The 26302-nt window shown below is 44.2% G+C and overlaps 1 protein-coding gene across 4 annotated transcripts; it reads right to left on the minus strand.

The window, feature by feature from the left end:
- Positions 1-210: 210 nt before the first annotated feature.
- GFOD2 (Gfo/Idh/MocA-like oxidoreductase domain containing 2) lies at positions 211-22981 on the minus strand. 4 transcript variants are annotated; one of them, XM_081117820.1, is made up of 3 exons: positions 22871-22981; positions 7481-7826; positions 211-1756 (listed from the first exon to the last, which is right to left on the minus strand). In XM_081117820.1, the coding sequence occupies exons 2-3, from the start codon at positions 7737-7739 to the stop codon at positions 858-860; spliced, it is 1158 nt and encodes a 385-aa protein (XP_080973946.1). In that variant the 5' UTR covers positions 7740-7826; positions 22871-22981; the 3' UTR covers positions 211-857. The 4 variants fall into 4 exon arrangements, with proteins under 4 accessions (XP_080973946.1, XP_080973947.1, XP_080973949.1 ...); XM_081117821.1 differs by having other exon boundaries at positions 22763-22892; XM_081117823.1 differs by lacking the exon at positions 22871-22981 and adding an exon at positions 22138-22737.
- Between the last annotated feature and the right edge of the window lie 3321 nt (positions 22982-26302).

Consider the following 26302-nt stretch of genomic DNA (forward strand, 5'->3'; position numbering starts at 1 on the left):
GGAGGGCTCCTGGGATTTGGGGATGAGGGAAGAGCTGGGAGATGAGGGCAGGTGGTGGCAGAAGCCTGTGTGGCCCAAGGCCCACAAGACAGTGATGGATCCAGAGGTCAGCCACCAGGAAAGTGGAAAATATAAACAATCTACAGCAATACACAGGCCTTTCATTATTAAAAAAAAACCTAACTTACCAAACAGCCAAAAACCACATGCCATAGTGTCAGTTTTATTTATTAACATTTACCAGATGTTCCAGAGCTCTCCCTTGTCTCCTCTCTGCCAAATCAGGGGCCCTCTGCTCTAGTCAACAGCCCCCTGAGAGCCCACCTAATGAAGAACCCCCCTCGAGAAGGGGCAGCCTGAAAGCCGGAAGGGCCTGGTAACATGAGACGGAGGGCAGGTGCGGATCCCTGAAGGATGACTTGCCCTCACCATTCCTGAGATGTCCTAAGCCCAAAAGGGGCATGGAAACAAGACTTCTTGTCATTTCTCCTCAGGCCTGAGGAATCAGCCAAACTGGCTCCTTACTATGCGTCCCCATCCAGTTACGATCACGGACAGGCTGAAGAAGCCCCCAAGTCAAGCTTTTGCTGGCCCTGCTCATCAGCATTAACTACAGAGACCTGGCAGCAGCTCTGCCTCTCGCACACGGTGCTAGCCCACTGGGCCATGGCAACAGGAACATCACCATCCTGCAAGTCTGAGGAGTAAATGAGTGCTCATGTTGGCCTTCACCTGAACCCTGCCCAAGCTGATTTGTTAAATGAAAGACACTGTCTATGCTATAGCCAAGCCCTCCCATCTTGTTCCTGGTCCCTCTCTCGCCCCTTTGCCCTGTGGCAGGGAGCCCACGTGCAGGCTCACAGGTTATTCCGCTGGAGTGCCTCACACAGGTTCTGGTTGGCATCAGGTTCTTCGGTCAGCACCTCTACAGCCTCCCATTCCCCAGATCGGCTGGACCTTTTGATGGCATCCACCACACTCTGCATGTACAACCCATCCTCAAATGAGGCAGCCATGGAGACGGGGGTGTGGTCCCATGTGCGACGGTCCCCCTGCCCCTGGAAGGACTCACGCAGGGCCTGCACCATGTAGACCATGCCCTTCAGGTAGAGCAGCGGGACATCCTGGGGCCCCTGTTCGGGCAGTCCTGCGCCCACAGCCAACGAGTCTCTCAGTAGCAACTCCTCTTGTGTGGCAGAGTTCTTCTGCCCATAGAGGTCAGCTCCCCGGGCAACAAGGCGTCCTGCAGAGCCCACCACCATGACCTCATGCACAAAGGCACCTGGCATGTTGAAGTTGAGTGTTACTGTGCTGCACACTCCCCCACCCATGAGCATCTGGAAAAAACAGAAGTCATCGCTGGTGACATGCCGGATGCCATGAATGGCCGCATTCTGCCTCACAAAGGTCTTGAGGAGCCCATGGACCTTCTCGGCTCTTTGGCCAGTCAAGTGGGTCAGCAGGTCCACGATGTAGGTGCCCATGGTGTGCAGGCCCCCACCACCCATGAGCTCGTCACAGATCCAGCCATAGTTGGGGCTGAGCAGGCTGCCTGAGTAGATGCGGGCATCGCAGATCATCACTGCACCCACATAGTGTTCGGCGATCAGCTGCTTCATGCGCACAAAGGCAGGCAGGAAGCGCAGCACATTCCCCACCAGGCTCATCAGCTGTGGATAGTAGCGTGAGGCTGTCACCATCCGGAAAGCATCCACTGAGGTTGCTGCCTTCTCACAAACCACATTCTTCCCGATACCTGAGAATAAAACACAACAGGAAATCTCAAAGTTCCCAGGGGTTTACACTGGGGGGGGAAATGTATTTCTTGAAGGCAGATGGACTCAGGAAAGCCTCTTATGAGACCAGATGGTGGCCTGGGACAAGAGGAAAGGACTCAGCTTGGATGAAAATGGTACCTAGTGCCCGGCCGGGGGTGGCTCAGCGGTTGAGCGTCGACCTAGGATCCAGGTCGATCGGGGTTCGATTCTCGGTCAGGGCACATGCCCGGGTTGCGGGCTCGATCGATGACTCTCTCATCATTGATGTTCCTATCTCTCTCTCTCCCTCTCCTTTCCTCTCTCTGAAATCAATAAAGATATATTAAAAAAAAAAAAAAGAAAGAAAGAAAATGGTACCTAGTGACTGGGACTACAGAAAGAGTTATGCACTGGAGAAAGAGAAGTTCTTACGGGAAAATGAAAGTGTAGGCACAAAGCACAAAGCAGGAGTGGGAAGTAGAGGTGGTGCAATGACAGTTTTTCGTGTCAACTTGGCTAGGCTTTGGTGTCTATCAGATATCTCTGGACATTGCTGGGAAGGTAGTTTTTGTATGTGATTGACATTTAAACCAGTAGACTTTGAGTAGATTACCCTCCATAATGTGAGTGGGCCTCACCCAGTCAGTTGAAGAGCTTAAGAAAAAAGACTGGTTCCCTGAAGAGGAAGGAATTCTGCCTCCAGACTGCCTTCAAACTCAAGTCTCCAACATCAACTCTTGCTGGGATTTCCATACTGTTGTCCTGCCCTGTGGATTTCAGTTTTGTCAGCTCCTACAATCACGAGCCATGACACCTCTGTTTTCCTATCCAGAGGAATGGGACTAGATAAATGATTTCAAACAGCAGGGTAGAGAAGCAGCCCAGGAAAACAACTTCCATGTTTTACAAAATCTGGAGATTCTCTCTATATTTTTTATTAATCCTCACTCAAGGATAATTTTTCCATTGGTTTTCAAAGAGAGTGAAATGGAGGGAAGGGAAGAGAAAGAGAGAGAGAGAAACATCAATGTGAAAGAGATACATCAACTGGTTGCCTCGAGTGTGTGCCCTGACTGGGATCAAACCTACAACCCAGGTATGTGCCCTTGACTGGGAATTGAACCTACAACCCTTCAGTGCACAGGCTGACACTCTAACCACTGAGCTATGCTGGCCGGGCTCTATTTTTTAAAACATAAAAGGTACTGCTGCTAGAAAAATAAATTTGAAAGTACCAGACTGAGTCACTCTTGCTTCTGGTCCCCTCTCCACCCTTTCCTGGGTTGCAGCCCAATGTTGGCTCCCTGGGTCACACCAGTAGACTGGGCTTGCATGGGTAGAATTTGTGAATGTCTTCATTCATCCAGTGTGCTAGGCCCTGTGTCAAACACTGGGGATATAACATCAGGAGTGGTCTCTACCTTCAGACAACTTACATTTAGTGAAGAGACAGCCATTGACCGAATTATCATATAAATGCCATGAATATGATATAAATGGTAATATGAACATAAGCAGGGACCTGACCTGGACTGGGGGTCAGGGAAGGCTTCTCAAGGGACTGGTGTTCTTGGGATTAAATTATCTGGGTCAGGCTGCTTGAGGAATGATCTCTTGTTATCTCAAGAGCCCATGGGGACACAGCTGGCAAACTCAGTGTTTTTCTAATGAAGCACATAAGTACCAAGAACTAGGCACAGAAACACACCTCTTAGTGAGAGATTTCAGAAAACATTCAACTATGTCAAAAATATTAGTTGGGGCACTTTGCATATTAAAGTATATTTTTCTGAACCATTTCTGAGCTGAAAATAAAACACATCAGGGCCCCTCCTTCTCCTTTAAAGAATTCATGGGAAAGATTTAAGGATAAAATTTGAGGTAGAAAAAATGAAAAAAGAAAAAGAAAAAAAAGGTCAAACAAAAGCAGAAAATTATATGCTAGAGAGAGAGCTGTGATATGAAAAGTACACCTCTGGAGGATAAGTCCATGAATTAACTTTAGGAAAAACTAGTAAGAATGAGGGCAAGAAACAATCTTCATGGCCTCAGAAGTCTGGTAAAAATATGATTTAATAAGTGGAGGAAAATGCAATTTTGCCCACAGCATTAAGACTTGGTGAGAAGTAAATGTAACATTCCTTGGCCATGGTTTCTATAACTGAACAAGAAGATGGTGGATTAGATCAGTGACTCTCCATCCTCAGTGTGCATCAGAATTACCAGGAAGGGTTGTTCAAACACAGATTGTTAGGCCTCATCCCAGGTTCAGAAGGTCTGGGTTGGAGACTGAGAATCTGGATTTGTAATAAGTTCCCAGGTCATGCTGATGCTGTTGGTTGAGGGACCACACTTTGAGAACCACTGGACTGGATACTCTCTCCATGGCTCCTGCAGGCCTGTGAATTCCACAAAAAGAAAGTACAGTACTACGACTGTTAAAAAGTTTTAGGAAGCCCAGCCAGGCGTGGCTCAGCGGTTGAGCATCGACCTAGGATCCAGGAGATCCCGGTTCAATTCCCGAACAGGGCACATGCCTGGGTTGCGGGCTTGCAGCCGATCAATAATGACTCTCTCATCATTGATGTTTCAACTCTCTCTCTCCCTCTCCCTTCCTCTCTCTGAACTCAATAAAGATATATTTAAAAAACAATGTTTTAGGAAAATTAGTCTAGGTCATATATGTCCTTATAGGTACAAATCTGTATCAGTGCTTCATTCCTCACATCATTGCTTTAAGTCTCCACAACTTACCTTTTACAATACTTAGTGCAGCACAATGTCAGAGGATCTGTAACTAAATAGAGGCTTTAGATGACTGTGATAAACTTTTCACTGGTTCAAGATCTGGAAAGGCTAATCTAAAATTAGAGTACTTCGCCCGGCCGAGCGTGGCTCAGCGGTTGAGCCTCGACCTGGGATCCAGGCGATCGGGGTTCGATTCCCGGTCAGGGCACATGCCCAGGTTGTGGGCTCGATCAATGACTCTGATCATTGATGTTTCTATCTCTCTCTCTCCCTCTCCTTTCCTCTCTCTGAAATCAATAAAGATATATTTAAAAAAATAAATAAATAAAATTAGAGTACTTCAACAGCTACAGAGCTAAATAATTATGGTTGGGGTTTTTCAGCTCTAAAAAGATTGAGGATCTAAACCTTAGCCCCAGTAACAGAAAAAAAAAAAGAGATCTATGTGGGGAAAATAAAGAAAATATTCTCTCATGCATATATAAAGAGATTCATACATGGGAACACAGTTAGGTGGAATGGCAGTGAGGGTCTTTTGGGATATTGGCTCTGAGGACTTTATTTATTTTAATATTTTTATTGATTTCAGAAAGAGGGAGGAGAGAGAGAGAGAGAGAGAGAGAGAGAGAGAGAGAGAGAAAGAAACATCAATGATGAGAGAGAGTCACTGATTGGTTGCCTCCTGCACGTCCCCTGCTGGGGATCGAGCCCATAACCTGGGCATGTGCCCTGATCGGGAATTGAACTGCGATCTCCTGGATCATAGGTCAACGCTCAACCGCTGAGCCACTCCAGCCGGGTGGCTCTGAGGACTTTTAAATATAATGTACAGGAAAACCTGGCTTTCCCTTGTGATACTAGTGTCTTTCTTGGTCAGCACTTGGAGGCAGTCACGTATCATGCTGGGAAGCCTGAATGATGCTTTTATTTCATCCCCATTTCACAGGGGCTCACAGAGGTTGAGAAGGACAGAAATAGGACCAGAAGCAGGGTCTGATGTCAAGGTCAGTTTGATGTTCTGTGTACAGCAGTTCATATACTTACACCCAGTCCTTTGGGAAAACTAGAGGAGTTCTTCTGGCCTCTTCTATATGTGCTAAAGTCAAGTCAGAATTCTCACCAAAAAAAAGTGAAAGCACTCAGGGAGTGAACTTCATGATCACAACAGTCTCAGTGGCTCCTCTGGGGCCTGAGTGGGCAGTGCCTAAGGGCAGATCTAGCTGACATGGGCTCTCCCAGGCCCATCACTCCTGAGATCATGTACCACCAAGAATGCTCATTCACATCCCCTTTTCTTCCTGACAAGAGACGTGGAAAGAAAGCTGATGGCCCTGCTACACCAAGGGTTGGAACACAAGGTCTCAGAAGTTTCCGGTCATTCCTGTACTTCCTGTTTATATTAAATGGCCCAAATCCAGCATTTCCCCATACCAGGAACCTGAAAACAGCAGGCTTGTGGCCAAAGAATCCTGGGGCTTCACTGTTTTTCCTACAAAGCTTGGAAATTGTTTCTGTGGGGACCCTACAATTCAAGGCCAAAAGCCTTTACAACTCTGCCTCTGGACATACCTGGCCTCACCAAGCTACATTCATAACACAAGGGATGGCAAAAAGTCAAGTGGCCATGGTAGCTTGATTCCCCTTGAACCAGCCCTCTGTTAAAGTGTTGGCTTAGGTCTACTTCTAAACTCAATCTGGGAGCCATTCATTATCTGCCCTCCCAAGAATCTAGAGCCAATGAACATACTCAGAGAGAGAGAGAGAAAGAGAGAGTGCTAGCTCCCTGGAAAAGAAAACTAGAAAGCTAGCCACCTGTAATTTTTGGCCTCGAATCAACCACCAGACAGAATCATGTTCTTGCTCACTTCAATGAACATTTATCTTTCCCCACCCATTAGGCCAAAAGACACCCTCTATCCTTAGAACAAGGAAGAAACCAAGAAAAGAGCCTTGGACTCTCCACCATGGTAGTGGCCAGGAGGTGTCGAGGTCAGGCTGGACTCAGGGGCCTCTGACTGCATTCAAGAGACACTTGGTTCCTATGAACTTAAAATAATTGTTCTGTCAATTAATTATAGGCTACTTGAGTTGTTACTTAAGTCTTTTCCCATTTATCTTGTAATGTGGGTTATTTCTAGGCTCTTCAGTTGGACTGTGAAATCTGAATGTAAGAAGAGCTCTGTGATCCAACATGGCTTTGAATGTCCAGAATGATACCAAGACAGTGCCTAGCACACAGGAGGCATTTAAAAAAATTGCTGGATGGATGTTTACTGATTTGTTTTCCTATTAAATTAGATTCTGGTTTATATAAGACAAAGAGAAGAATTTTTCTACAGTGGACAGGAAAGAGAAGCCTAACAGGAACTGTAGGAAAAGGGCTTAGCAAGCTACGCGCCCAGCCAGGGCAGGAGGTTGCTGAGCCAACTGCTTCCTGAGGGAATAAAGATGTGAGCAGGCTATCCCGTGGATCCTATAAGGGAAGCCCAGTGCTGTCAGAGAGCCTTCCTGCCCTCTGGCATACAAGATCGCAAAGTTTGGCAGGAAGGGTGTGTGCTCAAACTAGTCTAGGCCTGACAAAACATGGGAAATGCAGCCTTGCTACACACCCTCCTCTCCTTTCTGTGGTGATGCATGCCATAGAAATGGAAGAACAAAAGTCAATCACAATCAATTTCCCAATGCCCAGGTCTCTGAACTGTGACTTTATAGAGACAAACTTTTTACATTGCCTAAAATGTAATAATCCCTAGTCCCTGTGACAGGCCAACTCTTAAGGCATTTGCTTAATTTTTTTCTCAGAGATTTACTTATGGGAGGTAGGGAATGCTGTCTTCCCCACTCATTGGAGCATTTCCTCCCAGCTATAAGACTCCCCAGCTTGTCCTCCCCCAGCACTGCCCCAGGGGTAGACTCAAGCCCAAGAAGGACCACCCAGAGGGAAGCACAATCTGCCCCTGCCTGACCATCCATACCTAGAGCCTTCACAGATATTTGCCGGGTGAGTGGAGGGGGGATATTGATGCACACCAGATCCACATCTTGATGCAGCAAGACATCATCTGTTCGGCTGGTGTAGAAGGTAATGTTCATTTCCTCGGCAAGCTGTTTCGCCTCCTCCTCAGTCTTCCCCCATAGGGCCTCCACAGTGAACCCTTCTGCCCTCAGCAGTGGGACCAGAACCCGGGCGGAGCTGCCAGTCCCAAACACGCCCACTCCTGGGAGCATCTTCATGCCGGCTTCTCTGTTCACCAACTCATCTCCTCACAAGAGCCTCCAACATGAATACGACCATCCCACAGTCCTGATCAAACATGGCTCCTGGAACAGCAAGCAGTACACCAGCTATTAGTGGAGGGCACATTCAGCTTTCTGGCTTATTCAGAAGCAACAAGTTTTCTGCCCAAAAGCACAAATAAAACATTGCTCTGAAATGAAAAGCTGTAGAAGCTTCTCCCAGGGAGGCTAAAGGATATTAGCAATATCCATCTCCTGGAAGAGGGGAAAATGACAAAATGAGTAAAGCTGGGTTCTAATCTCTGTTCTGTTACTTAATTTTCTGTGTGACTCTGGTCAACACATTCTACCTTTAGGGCCTTAAAGGTAAAAGTTCATGATTCTATATTACAGGGGGAAAAAGAAGAGTGGGAAACAAACAAACAAACAAAAACAGTAAAAGATGAGAAACAACTACCTAGGTGCTATACAGATTATAATTTAAAAGTTTATAGTAGCAGCCCTGGCCAGGTAGCTCAGTTGGTTTAGAGCATCGTCCCGATATGCCAAGGTTGCAGGTTTGATCCGAAGTCTGGGCACATGTATGAATCCACCAATGAATGCATGAATAAGCAGAACAACAAATCCATGTCTCTCTCAAATCAGTTAAAAAATAATAATTAAAAAAATTTGTTTTTTGCCTGGCCGGGCATGGCTCAGTGGCTGAACATCGACCTAGGGTCCAGCAGATCGTGGTTCAATTCCAGATCAGGGCACATGCCCGGGTTGCAGGCTTGATCCCTAGTGGGGGACGTGCAGGAGGCAGCTGATCAATGAAGACTCTCTCATCATTGATGTTTCTATCTCTCTCTCCCCCTCTCCCTTCCTCTATCTGAAATCAATCAAGACATATTAAAAAAAAAAAGTTGGGGGTACAGTTACTTGAAACAACAACAATGGCTTCAGAGTAACTGATGGTGAGTGTGTGTTTTCTTTCAGGGAGTATTAAATACCAAGTAGGGACCAGTTGTTTATTGAGATTCTTTCAGATCATATTAACACCATATCAACTCATAAAAACTGTACACTAAGAGAGTAGAGTCATTCATAGGAGAGTAGTTATTCATAATAGCCAAAAAATGGAAACAACCCAAATGTCCATCAACTGCTCAGAGGATAAACAAAATGTGGTATATCCACACAACGTAGTATTATTCAGCCACAAAAGGTAATTGAAGTACTAATACAAACTACAATATGGATGGACTTTGAAAACATTATGCTAAGTGAAAGAAGCTAGTCACAGAAGGCGATACGGTACATGATTCCATTAATATAAAATGTTCACAACAGGCAAATCCATGGAGACAGTAAATCAGCAAGAAGGGATGGGAGAGGGAAGTACAGGGACCCAACTTTATTCTCCTGGAGGTGGTTTTTCAGTTGTTCCAGCACCATTTATCGAAGAGACTATTCTTTCCTCTGGAATGACCTTGACACCTTTGTTGAAAATCAGTTGACCAAAAATATGTGTTTATTTATGGAATCTCAATTTTATTCCATTGACCTATATATGTCTATCCTTATGTCAGTACCACCTGACTTAATTACTTTAACTTAAAAAAAAAAAAAATCTTTATTGATTTCAGAGAGAGGAAGGGAGAGGGAGAGATAGAAACATCAATGATGAGAGAGTCATCATTGACCGGCTGCCTCCTGCACACCTCTGATTGGGGATCGAGCCCACAGCCCGGGCATGTGCCCTGACCCGGAATCAAACCGTGATCTCCTGGATCCTAGGTCAATGCTCAACTGCTGAGCCACGTCCGGCTGGGCTAATTAACTTTATAGTAAGTTCTGAAATCAGTAAATGTGAGTTTTCCAACTTTGGTCTTTTTCAATCTTGTTTTGGCTATTCTGGGTCCCTTGTATTTTCCTATGAATTTTAGGATCAGTTTGTCAATCTGGGATTTTGACAGAGATTGCTTTGACCCTGTAGATCAACTTGAGGAAAACTGTCATCTTAATAACACTGAATTTTCTGATCCACGAACATAGGGTGTCTTTCCATTTATTTAGGTCTTCTTCATTTAAAAAAAAAAATGTTTTTATTGATTTTTTTAGAGAGCAAGGAAGGGAGAGAGAGAGAAACATTGATGTGAGAGAAAAACATTGATCGGTTGCCTCTCACATGCACTCCAAATGGGGATCAAACCTGCAACCTGGGTATGTGCCCTGACTGGGAATTCAACCAGTGACCTTGTGGGGCACAGGACATGTTCAACCCACTGAGAAACACCAGCCAGGACTATTTAGGTCTTCTTTAATTTCTTTCAATAATGTTTTGTGGTTTTCAGAGTATAAATTACATACTTTTATTTGTCAAATTTATTCGTATTTAATTTTGTTTGATGCTACTGCAAATGGAAATTTTTTCTTAATTTCATTTTCAGATCCAGCATCTCTTTTACTTCTACGGTAGACACAAGTGTACTGTGCAAAGTGCATGTCCATGTTAGGGGTTGTTTTGCCAGTACAGCCCAGTACAGCATCCTGTGCTACTAGATTCTACATGAAACACACCCGAGCCTTTGTGAACCACTGAAATAAGCAGGACTTGGGCTGCCTCTAACCCCAGACCCCTGTCAGCTTCCTGCCTCCTCTGGTCTCTACTGTCTGGGGCTGTGGGCTTGGCTTGCCTCCTGAACTTTACCATAAGCTTCCCTTCTAATTAGAAGACAGGTTAGTCACATAGACTCTTCTATAATTTTCATGTCTTGGACTCCTCCCTTCAGGAATTTTGGTCACTTTCTGCATTTGCAGGTTCTTCTTTTTCTTTTGTTAATCCTCATCCGAGGATATTTTTCCCATTGATTTTTAGAGAGAGTGGGAGGGAGGGAAGGGGGGAAAGAGAAAGAGAAACATCGATGTCAGAGAGATACATCGATTGATTGTCTCCCGCAGGTGTCCTCACTGGGGCCAGGGATGGAGCCTGCAATCCAGGTATGTGCCCTTGACTGGGAATCGAACCCATGACCCTTCAGTGTACAGGCCAATGCTCCAACCACTGAGCCACACCAGCCAGGGCCATTTACAGGTTCTTTTTGGTTACTTACAGGTCATGGACATCCTGAGAGCTTGAGTGTCGAATTTGTTGCACTAGATAAGATTCTGCTTAAATTTTGTGGATCATTAATAACCAGTTAAAAGGGCCGGGGTAATGAGACACAGCCACCATAAGCAAGGACATCCATGTCCAGTCTAAATTCATGCCCAGGGCACACTTCCTCCTCTCTAGCACCTCATTTCTTCATGCCCTAGTTATGTTTGGGTATATGTTTGCATTTGTGGTTTAAAACACAGAATGAATTAGAATAAATTTTAATCACCTCTGTTTTACTGAAACTGACTCAAAGGGCAGCTTTATCACATCCACAAAGGGGCATCAGCTGGACTGAGGAAGCCAGATGGCATGAAACTAAGCAGGCTTGATGGCTAGGTATTTCCTGCTCCAGCAGGCAGAGCTGGTTTTCCTCATTTATTTCAGTGATTATGCCCTGGCCAGGTGGCTCAGTTGGTTGGAGCATCATCCCATACATCAAAGGATCACAAGTTAGATTCCTGGTTCGGGTGTGTACAGCAGGCAACCAATCAATGTTAATCTCTCACATCGATGTTTCTCTCTCTCTCTTCTTCTCTCTTTAAAAATATCAATAAAAAACATATCCTGGGATAAGGGTTAAAAAAAATCAGTTATTTCAGTGACTACCCTTTCTCACCCCTAACATTTCCCTCCTGCTTGCCCCTAATATCCTTGCATATACCTTTTTTTGCCTCCAAAGATCTCTATAAACCCAGTCCTAACTCACATCTGGTCAAGAATGAAGGGTGGAAAAGTGCCTTGGCAGGACTGGCTATTCATACTTTGACAAGGCTACAGATTATGGAGAAGGTAGTACAGAAGTTAGAGGCATGGAATCTGCAGCCAACCTTGCCTGGGCTCAAGTCCTGGCTCCACCACTCACCAGCCCAGTAATCTCAGATAAGTTTCTTAATCATTCTGTGCCTCTCTTTTCTCATCTGTAAAATGGGGATAACTGTATCTAACTCTTAGTGGAATTAACGATTAAATTATTAATATTTGTACAGCATTTATAAAAGGGTCTGGCCCATAGTAAATCACTACATAGGTCTTTTTAAAAAGACATGTGTATTACTGACTTAGATATCTCCCCTTCAAAAGCTATGTAGGAATATGAAGATAATATTCTGAGCTAACGTGCAGTGAAGTGGAATAGGCCAGGCAGTATTTAGTGTCTAGACATACAGTACATCTCTCTAAGTCCATGCAACCCTGTCTTACAGATGAGGAAACAGAAGCTCAGAGAGGCTAGGTAACTTTTCCAGGGTTCCACAGCTGGCTGTGTGGACAAATAAGGGGTTCTATGGAAAGCAACCTCACAGGGTGATCTGATCATAAATTCCTAATTGGGCAGGTCATGGTGGGTAGTCATGCCTCAAGCATGACTTCTGTAGTAAAAGGTTTATCTTTACCTTAAGCAAGCCCTGTTCATTGTTTCTGTGCATCTAGGTTAACATACCTTTGAAATCCCTCTCTTTCAAAGTAACCACCCTCAAGAGGAGCACACAATCGTGTTAACTATCCTGTATTCCAGTCCCTGCCTTGCTTTTTCCCACTTTCATGTAATCTTCCCTACCTTCCCCTCCTTAATTCCAAATGCACAAAAGAAGCTGCCAACTGCCATACTCTGAAAGCAATTTTTCTCAGCTTATTGAGCTCTTGCTTCCAGGCATATCCTCTGGTTTGGATCAAATAAATTTTTATAAAAACTCTCTACAGATTTGAACTTTCTTACATTGATAGCTGTGTATATGCCAGACCTGCCACAATCAGCTGTAAAACCCTGGACAGATTACTTAGTTTCTCCTAACCTCTGAAAAAACAGAGGCTTGTATGTGTGAAACAACTCTTCTTCCATTCTTAGTGATGAGTGTGAGTCAGAAAAGTTCATTCTGTTGTCTGGCTTGGAAACTGCTTGCCTCAGCTCCACCACTCAAACCAATATTGATATGTTCATATATCATGCCTTTATTGAGGGCCCTAACAGGGAGGCTTTGGGAGATAAAAAGATGAAAAGACACAGTCCTAATGAGCAAGAAGTCAGAAAGGGAGTAGAAGCAAAAGCTGATGGCAACAAGTGCTAATCTAAGGAGTTTGGACTTTGACAGGTAGGTGTGCTCCGTACTCTTGGTCTGCCCCACTTTCCCCACCAAATCCCTCTCTGCCCTGCTGTCTCTCAGGAGTCAGAATGCCAATCTCTAAGGACTACATCACCTGGCCTCCAGGCCCTCTGGCTTCCATCTGTGTCCACCAATGGAAAGCACCAGGAAAGAGATTAGAGATCCAGAAGAAAGGTCAAAGTATTTATTCTCCAGTTCTCTCCCTATCAGGAGGTGGTTTGGACAGGGGATGTGTTCATTGACCAAGGTCACAGTATCCCTCTCCCACAGGCATAGCTTTGAGAGATAACGCCAATAATTTCCACCTTCCCCCATTATGCCTGGGGTGGTAACACTACCAGCTGTAGCCAGTCCCTCTGGTGCTCCACCATTTCTCTGTTTCCCTTACAGCTCACACCATTGTAAATAATCTCTTCATTAAAGGCTTTTCCATTAACCGTTTGAATATGAAGTCTGTTTCTGGTCTGGATCCTGCCTAATACAGTAAACAATGAGAACCTTTGAATTTTTTTCTTTTATTAAAAAAAAAAAGTTTTTATTGATTTCAGAGAGAGAGGAAGGGAGAGGGAGAGATGGAAACATCAATGAGAGAGAGAAACTCAATTGGCTGCCTCCTGCATGCCCCCTACTGGGGATCAAGTCCACAACAAAGGCATGTGCCCTGACAGGGAATCAAACCAGCGACCTCTTGGTGCATAGGATGACGCTCAATCCACTGAGCCACACTGGCTGGGGTGAATTTCTTAATTTGATGTAGGTGGAATAGAGTTTAGGAGACACTAGACACAGAGAACCAGTTAGGATATCAAGTAAGAGATAAGGAAGGTCTGTTGGAGGGAATGAAATGGAGCAGACAGCTATCAATAAGATTTGGGATTATAAAGGGAGAGGGAAGAGCCCAAAATAACACTGAACTATACAGACCTCATAAACATAGGCACAAAATCCTCCAACAAAATATTAGCAAACTAAATCCAGCAATATTTCTTCCTACTTTCTCAGACTAACTACTTCTCAGGAGATCTGTTAGGTCTCCACTTAGACACTACTTCTTCAGAGAGGCCATGCCTAGGCTCAGTTAAGTGATTCTGCTCATAGTTCCCAAGCAGCCTGGGCTCTGGCTTTCACAGGGCTCATCATACTTCGTTGGGATCGATCACCTACTTAGTTCCTGTCATGATGGTAGGACCTTGCCTATCCCAGGAACCTGCTGGGAAAATAATCAGGAATGCCTTCCATGTGTACTTCAACATCAATCATGTACCAAGGGTTAATTAGGAAGGCGTGTCTAATTGTCCCCCAGCCCTCCTTTTGGCCCTCCAACATCTGGAATTGAGCCCATGTAGCAGACAGGCCATCAATGACTGGATATCAGAGCTGGACCCAAAAAGGAAAGCCAATCACCCCTCATCAACAGAGCCTGAGCAGGAGCCGGGGAAAGTATGCAGCTTGAGTTTTGAACTACATGTTCATAGCAGAGCGACTACCTACAGAATAGTTACAGCTCCTCACTAATCAGCTTATTCTTAGAGTCTGAAACAATAACAGGAATGCTTTCAGCAGGGCTGTTTTCAGATAGATAAGAAAGTGTTTCTTTACCTGCATTTATGTTCCCATTGAAAAATAAAAGCCAAATTAAAGAAACAGGTACTGAGTTTTACAAATTAGTTACGATAAATGCTTTGGTCCCTGGGTTTCTATGGAGAAGGTTTAGTTTTCCTATGACTTGTTTAAGTGCCTATACTGACTCAATGACATGGTCACAGACAGCTGCCTTCTCATTGACAGCAAAAACACAAACAGGATAAAGGAAAGAAATGCTATTCCTCCAGCTCCACAAACTGACATAGGGGACAAAACTGTTAGGCAGCCACCACAAAATGAGAGGACATAACTAGCCCGGGCCAAAGATGCCAGTTCCCCCCACTGCCCGCTCCCCCCAACCCTTTTCTACACAGTGTCCTAGGAAGGACACTAATGAAAGGCCTAATGACCTGTCCAATGAGGCTTAACTGCCCAATGCACAAAAGGGTCAGCTAAACCAAGTCATAAATTAAAAGTAAATTTAATACTCACAGAAGTATCTGGATCACTATTAGGTCTAAAAGTTAGCTTCAGCTGATGATTACAGTAAGAAAAAGTACTCATCTACCAGCTATATTAATTTTTTTGGGGGGAGGGAATGGAGAAAAATGAGAGACAGAGCAAAACATCGATTGTGTTCATCGGTTGATTCTTGTATGTACCCTGAAAGGGGATCAAACCCACAAACTTGGTGTATCAGGATGACAGACACTCTAACCAACTAAGCTACCTGGCCAGGACCTTATATTAATTCTTTATTGTTTTTGAAAATCTGACAATAACCAGAAAATTATTTTTTCTGAGACTGCTTTAACATTGAGTTCCAGATTGACGTTAGCCTAAAAATTCCATCCTCAGGCCTACTCTCTCCCGTAGCAATTTAATCTAATCCTTCAACTTCACTATGACCTCCCTGCAAAGATTCTTAACTGCCCATTTCCAGCCTCAACAACTTGCTCTGACTCTGGTTCTATAAAGTGTTTACTGGAAATCCCACCCAAATGACTTACAAACTTCTCCCAAGCCAAATTTATCTTTCCTCTCAAAACAGGAACCTCCTCCTATGCTCCCCACCCCTTTTAATGGCCTAATATCCAGTCACCAGAGCCTTTCCTCATTCATTCTCCAATATTTAAAAAAAAATTTGATTGATTTTTTTTTTTAGAGAGAGAGAGCACGCAAAACATTGATTTGTTGTTCCACTTATTTATGCATTCATTTATGCTTTCTTATATGTGCCCTGATTGTGGCTTGAACCCACAACCTTGCTGTGTACTAGGACGAAGCTCTAACCAACTGAGCTAACCGGCCAGGAATCCAATATTTTTAAGCACCACGACGGTTAGGCATTATGCCAGGAGGTAAGCACATAGCAGGCCAGGTCCATGGAGGTTAGTTTTCATTTCTTGCAATATTCACAGCTGAATACCAAGGACTGATTTGACGCAGGAACATAATGAGTGTGTAAAGGTCTTTCCCTGTGGCAGGTAAGTGAAAAAAAGACTCTGCCTTTGCCTTTAAATCACTGAGGTAAAACACATTGGGTCACGATGCATGTGAAATAGGCAACCCTAGAGAAAGGTATATTATATACTTTGGTTTTACCTGTGGTCCCAAGAGGATGAGTTTTTAATTATAATAATGAACATTTTTCAATGTGCAAACTTAATTTACTGAAGTTTTCTTAGTATTTTCCACCTTCTATATGGACATAAGTATTCTATTCCTATGAAAACTGCTATTTCTGCCCCAGCCAGTGTGGCTCAGTGGTTGGAGCACTGGCCCTTGCACAGAGGGGTGGGAGGTTTGATTCCCAGTCAAGGGCACATACCTGGGTTGCAGGTTTGACCCTGGTGTGTGTGTGTGGGGGGGGGGGGTGGCAGCTGATTGATGTGTCTCACATTGATGTGTTCCCCCCCCCCCATTCCCTCTCTCTTTAAAAATCAATGGAAAAAATATCCTTGGGTGAGGATCAACAACAAAAAAACACAAAAAGAAAACTGCTATTTCTATGGCAGCAAGAGACACTCAAGAGAGTCACCTATCTGCCTGCCTTCTCAATTTCAAGTGTAGGACATTCTTAGGGCACCTCCGAGCACAGCAACCCTGCCAGCATTCTCTAATTCTGTGTTACATGGCCTCTGGTCACCGGGAAGGTTAAGTAGTTCTCCAATGATTGGAAATGCTCAGGACCTCCACAAATACCTCCTACTTGTGTGCAGAAAACTGCTTAACAACTAGGCCATGACCATGTTCAACTAATTTAGCCATCTTCTGACTGTTAAATGTGAGATGTAAAATAATCTAAGCTCAGGACAGCCTGCCACACCAGCCCTTTTGTTCTTTTTGGTTAATGTGTAATGAAGGAGGCTGGTTATAAAATACAGGATGTATATGGGATATGCCTACCTGAAAGTAGCCATTCATTTCAGTATTCTAGAATTTTCTAATTATTACTTAAATGATGCATAATGTCTTGTCTCATTAAAGAGACTCTAGGCTCTTTTAGGACCAATATTGGCTGTCTATGGTATTAAGGAGAAAACACCCGGAAACTTAACACTTTAAGGTATTTCGGTAACATTCCTATAATGACTTAGAACTTACTTAAACACACTCAGATGTTCTTTGTACAACCATATTAGTATGCCAGGGATATTAAGCATTGCGGTAGAGGAACAAAGACAATACATTTAAAGAAACAGGGGCAAGCCCAGGGCCGGGGGGAACGAAATGGCCATTTAAGCACAAAGATTTACTTTTGTGTGAAAATAGCATTGGATAAGAAGTACTGTGTTGAATCATTTCTCCCATGGCTCCAAAATACAAGCTATATCCCCTTAAGCCCTGGCACAAGAATATAAATTCAAAAGGCTGAAAAGCAACTGAAGGTACAGATGATCTCTCTACCATCCCCCATCTCCTGGACAATCAGAGGATGCCAACCCCAGAGTCTCTTCAGAGATGAAAACCACTTCCTAGTGGGAACCACCATCAGACTGCAGAAACCGTTAATGACATGGAACTTCCTATAATATGCTTTGGGACCCTGTGCTACAAGCACCCAAGAGAACATGGGGGTCAAAACTATCCATTAACAAGCACCAAAGAAACATCAGTTTTAGAAAGCGCCACAAGATCTGTAAGTCACTTTTCAATTATACACATTCCTTATCCAGGTAAATTCCTTATCTAGGTAACTACATTACTGTTTGGTTCACTGACACCTGAGATAGGAAGAAATGTCAGTGCCACCCAGACGCTGCCATTATTCCCCCCACCCTCCACTTAAAAATATATATATACACATATATGTGTGTGTGTGTGTATATGTATATATATATTGTTGTTGTTTGTTTTGTTTTTGTTTTTTATTTTTAATCCTCACCTGAGGACATGCTTAGAGAGAGGATTGGGGGAGGAGAGGAACATCGATGTGAGAACCACCGATGGGCCATCCTCTCTCTGCATGCAACCCAACCAGGGATTGAACCCACAACCTGAGCATGTGCTCTGACCAGGAATCAAGCCAGTAACCTTTTGGTGCACAGGAGAATGCTCAACCAGTTGAGCCCCACCGGCCAGGGCAACCCACCCCCAGCACTTTTAACATGGTCAATAAAGCCAGAGGGGTGAAGGCCGGCAGAGAGAAAACAAGTTCAATATCATTCTTTACACAAGCAAGAAAAAACTTTTAGGGGGGGTTGTTTGTTTGTCTTGGAAGGTGGGAAATACACTTTCAAATTTTTTATTTTAATTTTTTATTTTGAGGTATAACCGACATAACATTAGTTTCAGGTGCATAACATGATTCTATATTGTATATATTGCAAAATGATTGCCACAATAAACCTAGTTAACATCCCATTTTAAAAAGTATATATTTCTTATAGAAAATTACTGTTATGTTCTTTTTTAAAAAATTTTTACGTTTGTTCAATGTTCTTGTGATCAAGTATGTAGTCACAACTTTGTATCCTGAGTTTTTTTCATTTACTGTTTAGACATAAGCAATTTTCATGGTATCAGACAATTTTTAAGGGTTACATGATATTCCACTGACTACATGAACCAGCTTTTCTTTTCTCTGGTGTCAGACATTTATGTCATTTTTTAGTTTAGTTTTTAAATTATACAGTTTAAAAAATTATGGTCCAAAAGTTATATGATTTACCTAACATTATCATTCTACGCAAAATACAATTGTAAAAATAAATAATAAAGACTTTGAGGTTGTAAAGTGATATGGTAAATCTCAAAGCCAAGTAGAGTGTTTCTCGTTCTATTTTGGGGTTATCTAGTCTCATGAAAAATTGAGAGCTGACAGTTTGAGAGTAGCACAGTTATTCCAGGCCAGAAAGGAAGACTGTGCTCAGTACTTGGTTCCCATTCCTCACAGCCTTCATTCCTAATCCTTCTGAAGGACAAATAGAAACACTTACAGAAGAGTTTTGGGGAATAACTTGAAGACGTGTGGGGGAGAGTGAGCTATCCTCTCAGCATTCCTGGCTATTTTGGGTCCCAAAGAGTGTAGCATTTTGTTACTGGCTACCTTGAGAACTGAGAGTATCTAGGAAAAAGCACTACTTGCTACACCCCTTCTAAGAGCAGGAACAAGTATTTAAGACAGTTTGAGTGTATTTAGTAATGCAGGAATATTTATCTCTTCCTTCTTAATATTTAATGACTATTTTCTAAGTGTTCATTTCCATCACCATGAAATGGAAATATTTACTCCATTTCTCATTCCCTTTGTCTCAGTTTAAGGAAAGAATACTTTATTGAGTTCATTCCTGACCTAATGGCTAATTCATAAGTGAGTGTTAGAGTGTAGGGAAGTCTTATTGCTTTCATGTTTTTCTCAGTGTCGCTTAAACATCACTGGAAGCAAAAATGACACAACCTGAAGCTATTCTACTTTGGGCACATCATGAGAAGGCAGGATTCTTTGGAAAAGACAATGATGCTGGGAAAAATAGAAGGTAGCAGGAAAAGAGGAAGACAAAACATGAGATGGATTGGCTCCATAAAAGCAGCCACAGGCTTGAGTCTACAGGAGCTGAGCAGGGCTGTTGAGGACAGGACATTGTGGACATCACTCATTCACAGAGTCCTCAGGAGTCGGAGCTGACTCAATGGCATATAACACACACACTTATTCTGACTTTCATGAGTCCAAGCCTATTTCAAGTATCTTTCATTCCCTACTTTTTAAAACATCTGACACCTAAATTTGCAAATAATGTGGACTTTTAGACTCTCTTGAAGTTTTCTAATAAAGCTGCTACTCTTGTATGTAAGAAAAATAATGTCCCATTACTATACTGTATATAAATTTTCAAAAAGAGCAAAATCCCCTATTTTTTCCTAGATGTTGTCCAATTCCAATGGTGGATTTAATCTAGAATTCCACCTTCTACTATAAATACGCATGAGTGACTTGTCAGGCATCAGAAAGGCTCTTCTACTTCTAAGGTTTCTGTTTGATTCCTTATTTTCTAAATGCTGACGTCTGTATTACAACTTTTTACATCAGATGGCAATGCATTCCCATTTCATTTCTCCTCTTACTGTATACTAGAAAATCAGTTCAGTGAAAGTAAATCCTGTTAACATTACTGGTTTATCTAGTACCTTGGCCTACTAAATACTGTTGATCACTTTATTATAGGCCAGATTTGATAACTGTCCTTAGCTGCCCCAGAAAGTAGAGTGGATGTTAAGTAATTATTTGTCAAAGGTTTCATTGCCACAGCAATGAAGAAACACTTTGAGAGTCTGTAAGTCCATCTTTCTCTTCTGAAAAAGTGTCTTTCTGATTATAGGAGCTCAAAAATTGCAAACAAATCCATGGGGCACACTCACTACATTTAAATAGTATCTTCTCCAACTGCTCATTCAAGGTAGTATTTGCACTTACATTCAAAGCATGCTCTCACACCCCATCATGCTCTGGGGATGGTAACTGATTGCTTCCCGTCAATCTTACCTTGATTTTGACCTTATTTGTCTGTCTTCATCTGGGCTAATGATAAATTAACGAGGATTTCTACATAGAATACAATGACTTTCATAAAATTTCTCTGACAGGATTAGGTTAACAGTTCTAATTTTCCCCACAGATTACATACCCTTCTGATAATACCTCATTATATCTCTTGAGGTATTTATACAAAATATTTCCACAGGTGCAAGAAAAGTCAAGAAAATGCATAGCCATGCAATGTTGAATAACTATGTTGTACACCTGAAACTAATATAATATTGCATATTAACTATATTTTAATTAAAATAAATTCACAGCCACAATATCCATAGTTATGGTCTGACACTGACTTGTGAACCTAAAATGTTTTTCCTTCAACTAATATGACCTATTAACATTATCATACTTTCAATGTGTCTTCTCTTATCACTCTGGGAGTGGAAAAAAAAAAAAAAACTGCTGCAAAGTTGAATATACACTAAAAATTAGTTTTATTAAGCTAGCAATAAATTGACTTTGATGATTAGAATGAGTGACCATCTTTTAAAAATCACCCCCCACCCCCCCGTATTACAGATATTTAAGCTTCTTGGGGGGGAGGGCTTTTTAATTCTAATTTTATTTTTATTAATTTTAGAGAAACAAGGAAGAGGGAGAGAGAGAAACATCCATGAGAGAGAAACATCAATGGGCCACCTCCTGCACACCTCTGAGGGGAATCCAACCGGGGACCTCCTGGAGCATGGGACTATGCTCAACCAACAGAGCCTGGGTGGGGATTTTTTTTCCATGCTAATCCTACTACTAGTGGGTTCTAGTACTACTATAGAAATCTTATATCTGAATTTTCCTAGCAAATAAAAATAACTGATCAGACCCAAGATCAATCATTACATAGGAAAAGTAGGGCAACCAAGTGGTAAGAGAAAGCCTCTCACAACTGAATCTTTATATGTAAAATGAGGAGTCCACTAACAGAACTGTCCGCTGAAAATTTTCACCTCTTGGTCCAGAGAGATTCTCTAAACTCCTAGTCCAAAGGCAGTAATTTTTTTTCACGTTCTTAAAACTCTTGTGTAGCTTTTCGGAAGGAAATGAGTTTCCTTATCAAGAATGAATCTAGCTTCCACAACTCTTAAAGACAACTATCTTCTCCATATCTCTTCATATCAGAGTAACAGGTTAAGTGTCTTTTCTAATTTAACAGTTGTCTCCTTCAAGTGTAGGGTCATACACTAAGGGCTCTTCCTTCTGACACTTTTGTGCCCATAGCTTACAAAGGTCCTCTGGGAGGTGCCTGGCCCTGGTTCTGGACACTCAAAGGGCACCCACTTTCTTCCTGTGTCTTGCCCTCAGTATAACATTATGGGGACAAAGAACATAAATAAGATAGTTTATAACCTTACTTGGTGTCTATCCAAGGCAGCTCTGAACTTTTCTATTCCTGTCCTGTTCTTCAGATTCTGCAGTAGTTTGGTAGGTACACTTCACATGACCATTCATTAAGTCCTGATCCCCCCGCCCCCTCTTCCTTTCTCACCATTCATCTGACAAGGCCTCCTTGATGGGAATACCTTACCTCACCTTTGTTTCCGCAGGTCCATCTGCTTCCTTCCTGAGCTTCAAAGGTAGGCCAGGGCCCTCGAGACGTCGCCAGCAGGCACTCTGGGGCTGGCAGAGCCACCCGCACCTCCTGGGGCCCCTCTTCTTCTCTTACCTGCCACCTAAACACTCTTCCCTTAAATAAAGATTTACAACCCCCCGCCCCGAGTTCCAACTCACTCTGAAAGAGGGTGGATCAGCTACCTCCGAGCCCTTTGTCTGAGGCTCCCATACCTCACATCCTTATCCACAAAGCCTCGGCCCTGACACAGGTAGGTGGGTCCGCCCGCACAGGGCGGGGAAGCCTAGGTTTCCGCGTCCAGTAAAGGGATGGGGTTAGGGCCAAGGTCCCTCCGGGAGCCAAAATTCTACAATTTTACAACCAAACTTGCAGGTCCCATTTCTGAGGTGGGGAGGGCGAACTCCGGGGCGACCCTCGAGCTCCGCGCAGGTACTCGCAGTGAGAACGACCCCGTCCAGCCCCGATTCTGTGTATCCCGGCCTCCGACCTCGGACGCCAGGCCGCGGAAGAGGCCCGGCCGACGCCCGCTCGCAGCCGCGCCATGCCCTCCTCCATCCTCACCCACAGCCGCGCGCCGCCTCTCACCTGGCACCCTGGCATTGCCCGCCCCACTCCGCACCGGAGACCTTGGGTCCGGACGGTCTCAGCAGACACCAGCCCCCCACCCCGCGAGGGAGGCTGGCAGGGACTCACCGGCCGCGGAGTCCACCGCGCCGCTACGGAGAACGCGCCGGCTGGTTTCTAAGGAACCGGGAGCTCTGGAAAAGGAGGGGTGGGACGGAGGGAGATCTGCGCATGCTCTCTGACGGGGGTGGACCCGCGCTGGGAGGAGCCGTAACCCGGAGCTGCGCATGCTCGCTCGGTGTTGGGGAGGAGGCGTGGAGGAGGAGGAGAAATACCTTGGCTGGAGGCCTTGGTCATTCGTTTCCGGCCGTAGAGACACTTAATTTTTTTTCCAGCCTTGGACCCTTTCAGGTTCGCCGCCCGCGTCAAGATCAAAGAGGTTCTGGGAACTGTGGTGGTTTTCGGTTGTCCAGGAATGAACCTGCTGTTGGACACTGCCAGTCTTTGCAGAACAGCAGTTCTCTCGAACTCGCCGTACTTCACGGCTTCCTAGACGTTCTTTGGTTGTTTTTTAGATATTAGTACTCTTCAGGACTGACCTCAGTCCCCCTGATCTCTTTACTGGAACTTATGCACACCCCCCCCCCAATACCGTTTTGTAATAAGATTACTCTTTGATTCATCAAATCCGCTAGAGTAGTGAAACCTGTAAATCTTAGTGTAAAACAGGCTAAGTTGGAAATGTGGGATTAGACGTTATTTCTGCATGGGAAGCCCCAACCCCTGCTTGCTTTACTCTCCTGGTGAGTCTGAGACCCTGTTCAGCTGGTCCTCTTTCCAGAGCGGCCTTTAAAGATAGAACATGTCAGTTAAACTGAGGCAGTTGTTCCCACTGAGACCAGCTGACCAGCAGGGCTATCCCTGCTTTGGTAAAGTGACAGGACTTCCCACCACTGTCGCTAGCTGTGTGAGCATGGAAGGCTTCCAGTGATGAAAAATTGTAACCTCAAAACCTCTTTTTCTGATGGGATTTTATGCCTTTATTCCTTCCCCTGGGTTCTGAACAGCCAGGCACAAAGGAAGCAGAATCAAAGTGTGCTTATGTTTGATCTATTTGTCTTAGTCATTGTTCAAAATTTCACTCTAGAGCAGGATTTCTCAACAGCAGCACTGTTGACATTCTGGGCCTGATAATTCTTTGTTGTGGGGGATCTGTCTGTACATTGTAGGATGTTTATCGGCATCCCTGAATGCTCCCCACTAGATACCAGTAGCACCCAACTCCAGCTGTGACTACCAAAAATATCTCAAGACATTGCCAAATATCCCCTTTGGGGCAAAAACGGTCCAGGTTGAGTACCACTAGTCTAGAGGGAAATTAATCTACTCTAGCTTTACTTATGGAATCAGGACATTTGTACTTTAGTACTTTTCTCAAACCTGTCCTCTTGTCTGGCCTACTGCAGTAGCCTTATAGTTCACTTTTTTGCCCCCAATGTTTCCAGTTCAGCATAAGCTACTGTATGCCTCTTTTGCATCAAACCCTGATACTCTGGGAGCAGAGGAAGTAGAATGAGGCTGGAGCAGGCCAATAACACTAAGGAGCATCCTCATGGAGGCAGGGCAGTTGGTCACCTGTACTGCATCCCTATGTGCCAAGGATGCCCTATGCCTGCTAGAATCTTCTCACCACGGGGTAGAAGAATTAACCATATTTTAAGGATGGGGAAACTGAAGCTGAGAAAGTTAATTTTCCAGGGTTACCCAGTTAGTAAACCGAACTAGGATTTGGGGCACAACTCTTTCTCCTGTTTGACAGGAAGCTAACTGCAATACCCCTCAGAAGAGCTCCATTTTACTTACTACCTCGTGTTTGTGGTAAACATATTTGGAATGTATTAAAATCTTAGAGGATACGAGGTCCTGTGGCCCAACTTTCTGAAGTTGAATTTGCTTTTTCTCTCTCTCAGATGAAAGCTGTTTTGGGAGAGAATTAAAGCTGAAGTACCTATCCTCTCTGGGATCTTGAAAACACCCATTCTTGAGAGTCCTTGAGGCACCAGGGACGTAGGCACCTGAGATGTGGGCTGAAAAGAGGCCAAACCCTCTAGGACACTGTATGCCACACAAGGGGTGCCAGCCCCAGTAAGACTCAAACAGAGACCACACACGCCTGACTGCTCATGGATGTGTATTTTAATAAAAATAATTCTGTCAAAATACAACAGGAGTTTTTTCATTTCTCAAGTACAATTTAATAGGATGTTTTGTGTTAGAATTCTCTCTAAACCCTCCCACACCCACAAGTTTCATGCTAATGCCAAGTATCAACTTGCGAGGACAAAGGCAGAACCAGTGTGCACAATGTGGAGGACGTCTGTGTCAGCTGTAGTTACTAATGGAGGAAAACCCTATGCAAAAAGGCGGCACCTCAGGCAACTAGAGTCCACAATCTGGCCACAGGTCTGGGTGCACAGGACTTGGTGGTCAAGTAGGGCTCTGCTGCTCAGCTGCCAACAGTGTGCATACCTGAGTTGTGAGCAACCATAGGAACTTTCAGCTCTGACAGTTCTCTGCCTCATCTTCTTTGTGCTTGCTTAAGGGGTAGGAAGGAGCTGGGTAGCCAGGCAGTCCCCACTTCTCAATCTCTTGGTGTCCCATTTTTGAAGGCCTGCACCCAGCCACAGTCCCATGCGGGCGAGGATCAGGGTTCTGGCTTTCTTTGTGTGGTCTGCCAATTCACATCCACTGAAGGAGCAATCATTTGGTGGCGCAAAGGGAAAAGGTAACTAAGGAAGACTGCTCTCCCAGAACTGGACAACCCCAACAGGGCTGTCTTCCTCCTGACCCTTTGGGTCAAGTCCAGTTCTTCACCAGGGATCCTCCCAGCTGCCTTCCCCACTCAGCTCCTGGAAGCAGGCTGATAGGGCTGGGTATGCATAAGGGGCTCCTCTGGCTGGCAGGCAGGCCTGGACTATTAGCAAGACAGTGGGCTCAAGCAGCTTGGTTTTGGTCCTCTCCACGGCTTGTGGGGCAAAGGCTTATGTCCCAAAGTAAGCTGTCCAACTGGGACAGAGAGCCCCTCTGGAGAGGAACAGAGTAAACAACTTGGACTCAGCTGAAACAGTGAGATAAGGCACAGAAAATGGGGAGATGGCCATGGATACTGAGTGCAAGCCAGGCGGACACTCAACCCACGCAGCACACAGCTGTCCCGAGCCCTCCTGGGCCCTCTCTCAGATGCTCCACAACCCAAGCCCAGGCACCTATCCCCATCCCTGACATACCCCTGAAAGTACCAGCTGCTCAGACACTGTTGGAGGACTCCCTAACACTGCTGAGCCTAACCCCTCGCCTGCCATTCAGCTTTAGGACTAGTGTTATCCAACCCACAGGTTAGTCCCAACTCTGGCACAAATCTGCTATGTGACTTTGGCCAAGTCACTTAACCTCCTGGACCTGTTTCCTTATCTGTAAAAGAAGAGGATTGCTGGAGCAGATGTACTCTGTACCCCATTCCAGCTGCAAAAGCCTCTGGTTTTAATTCCAATACCTGCTTGG

This window comes from Miniopterus schreibersii, assembly GCF_964146895.1.
Source record: "Miniopterus schreibersii genome assembly, chromosome: 18".
Taxonomy (NCBI): Eukaryota; Metazoa; Chordata; class Mammalia; order Chiroptera; family Miniopteridae; genus Miniopterus; species Miniopterus schreibersii.

Coding starts and splice junctions, on each gene's coding strand:
- GFOD2 (XM_081117820.1), bottom strand. CDS start 7,739: ATGAAGATGCTCCCAGGAGTGGGCGTGTTTGGGACTGGCAGCTCCGCC. Junction 1,757..7,480: donor AATATCTGTGAAGGCTCTAG/GTATGGATGGTC, acceptor TTTTATTCTCAG/GTATCGGGAAGAATGTGGTT.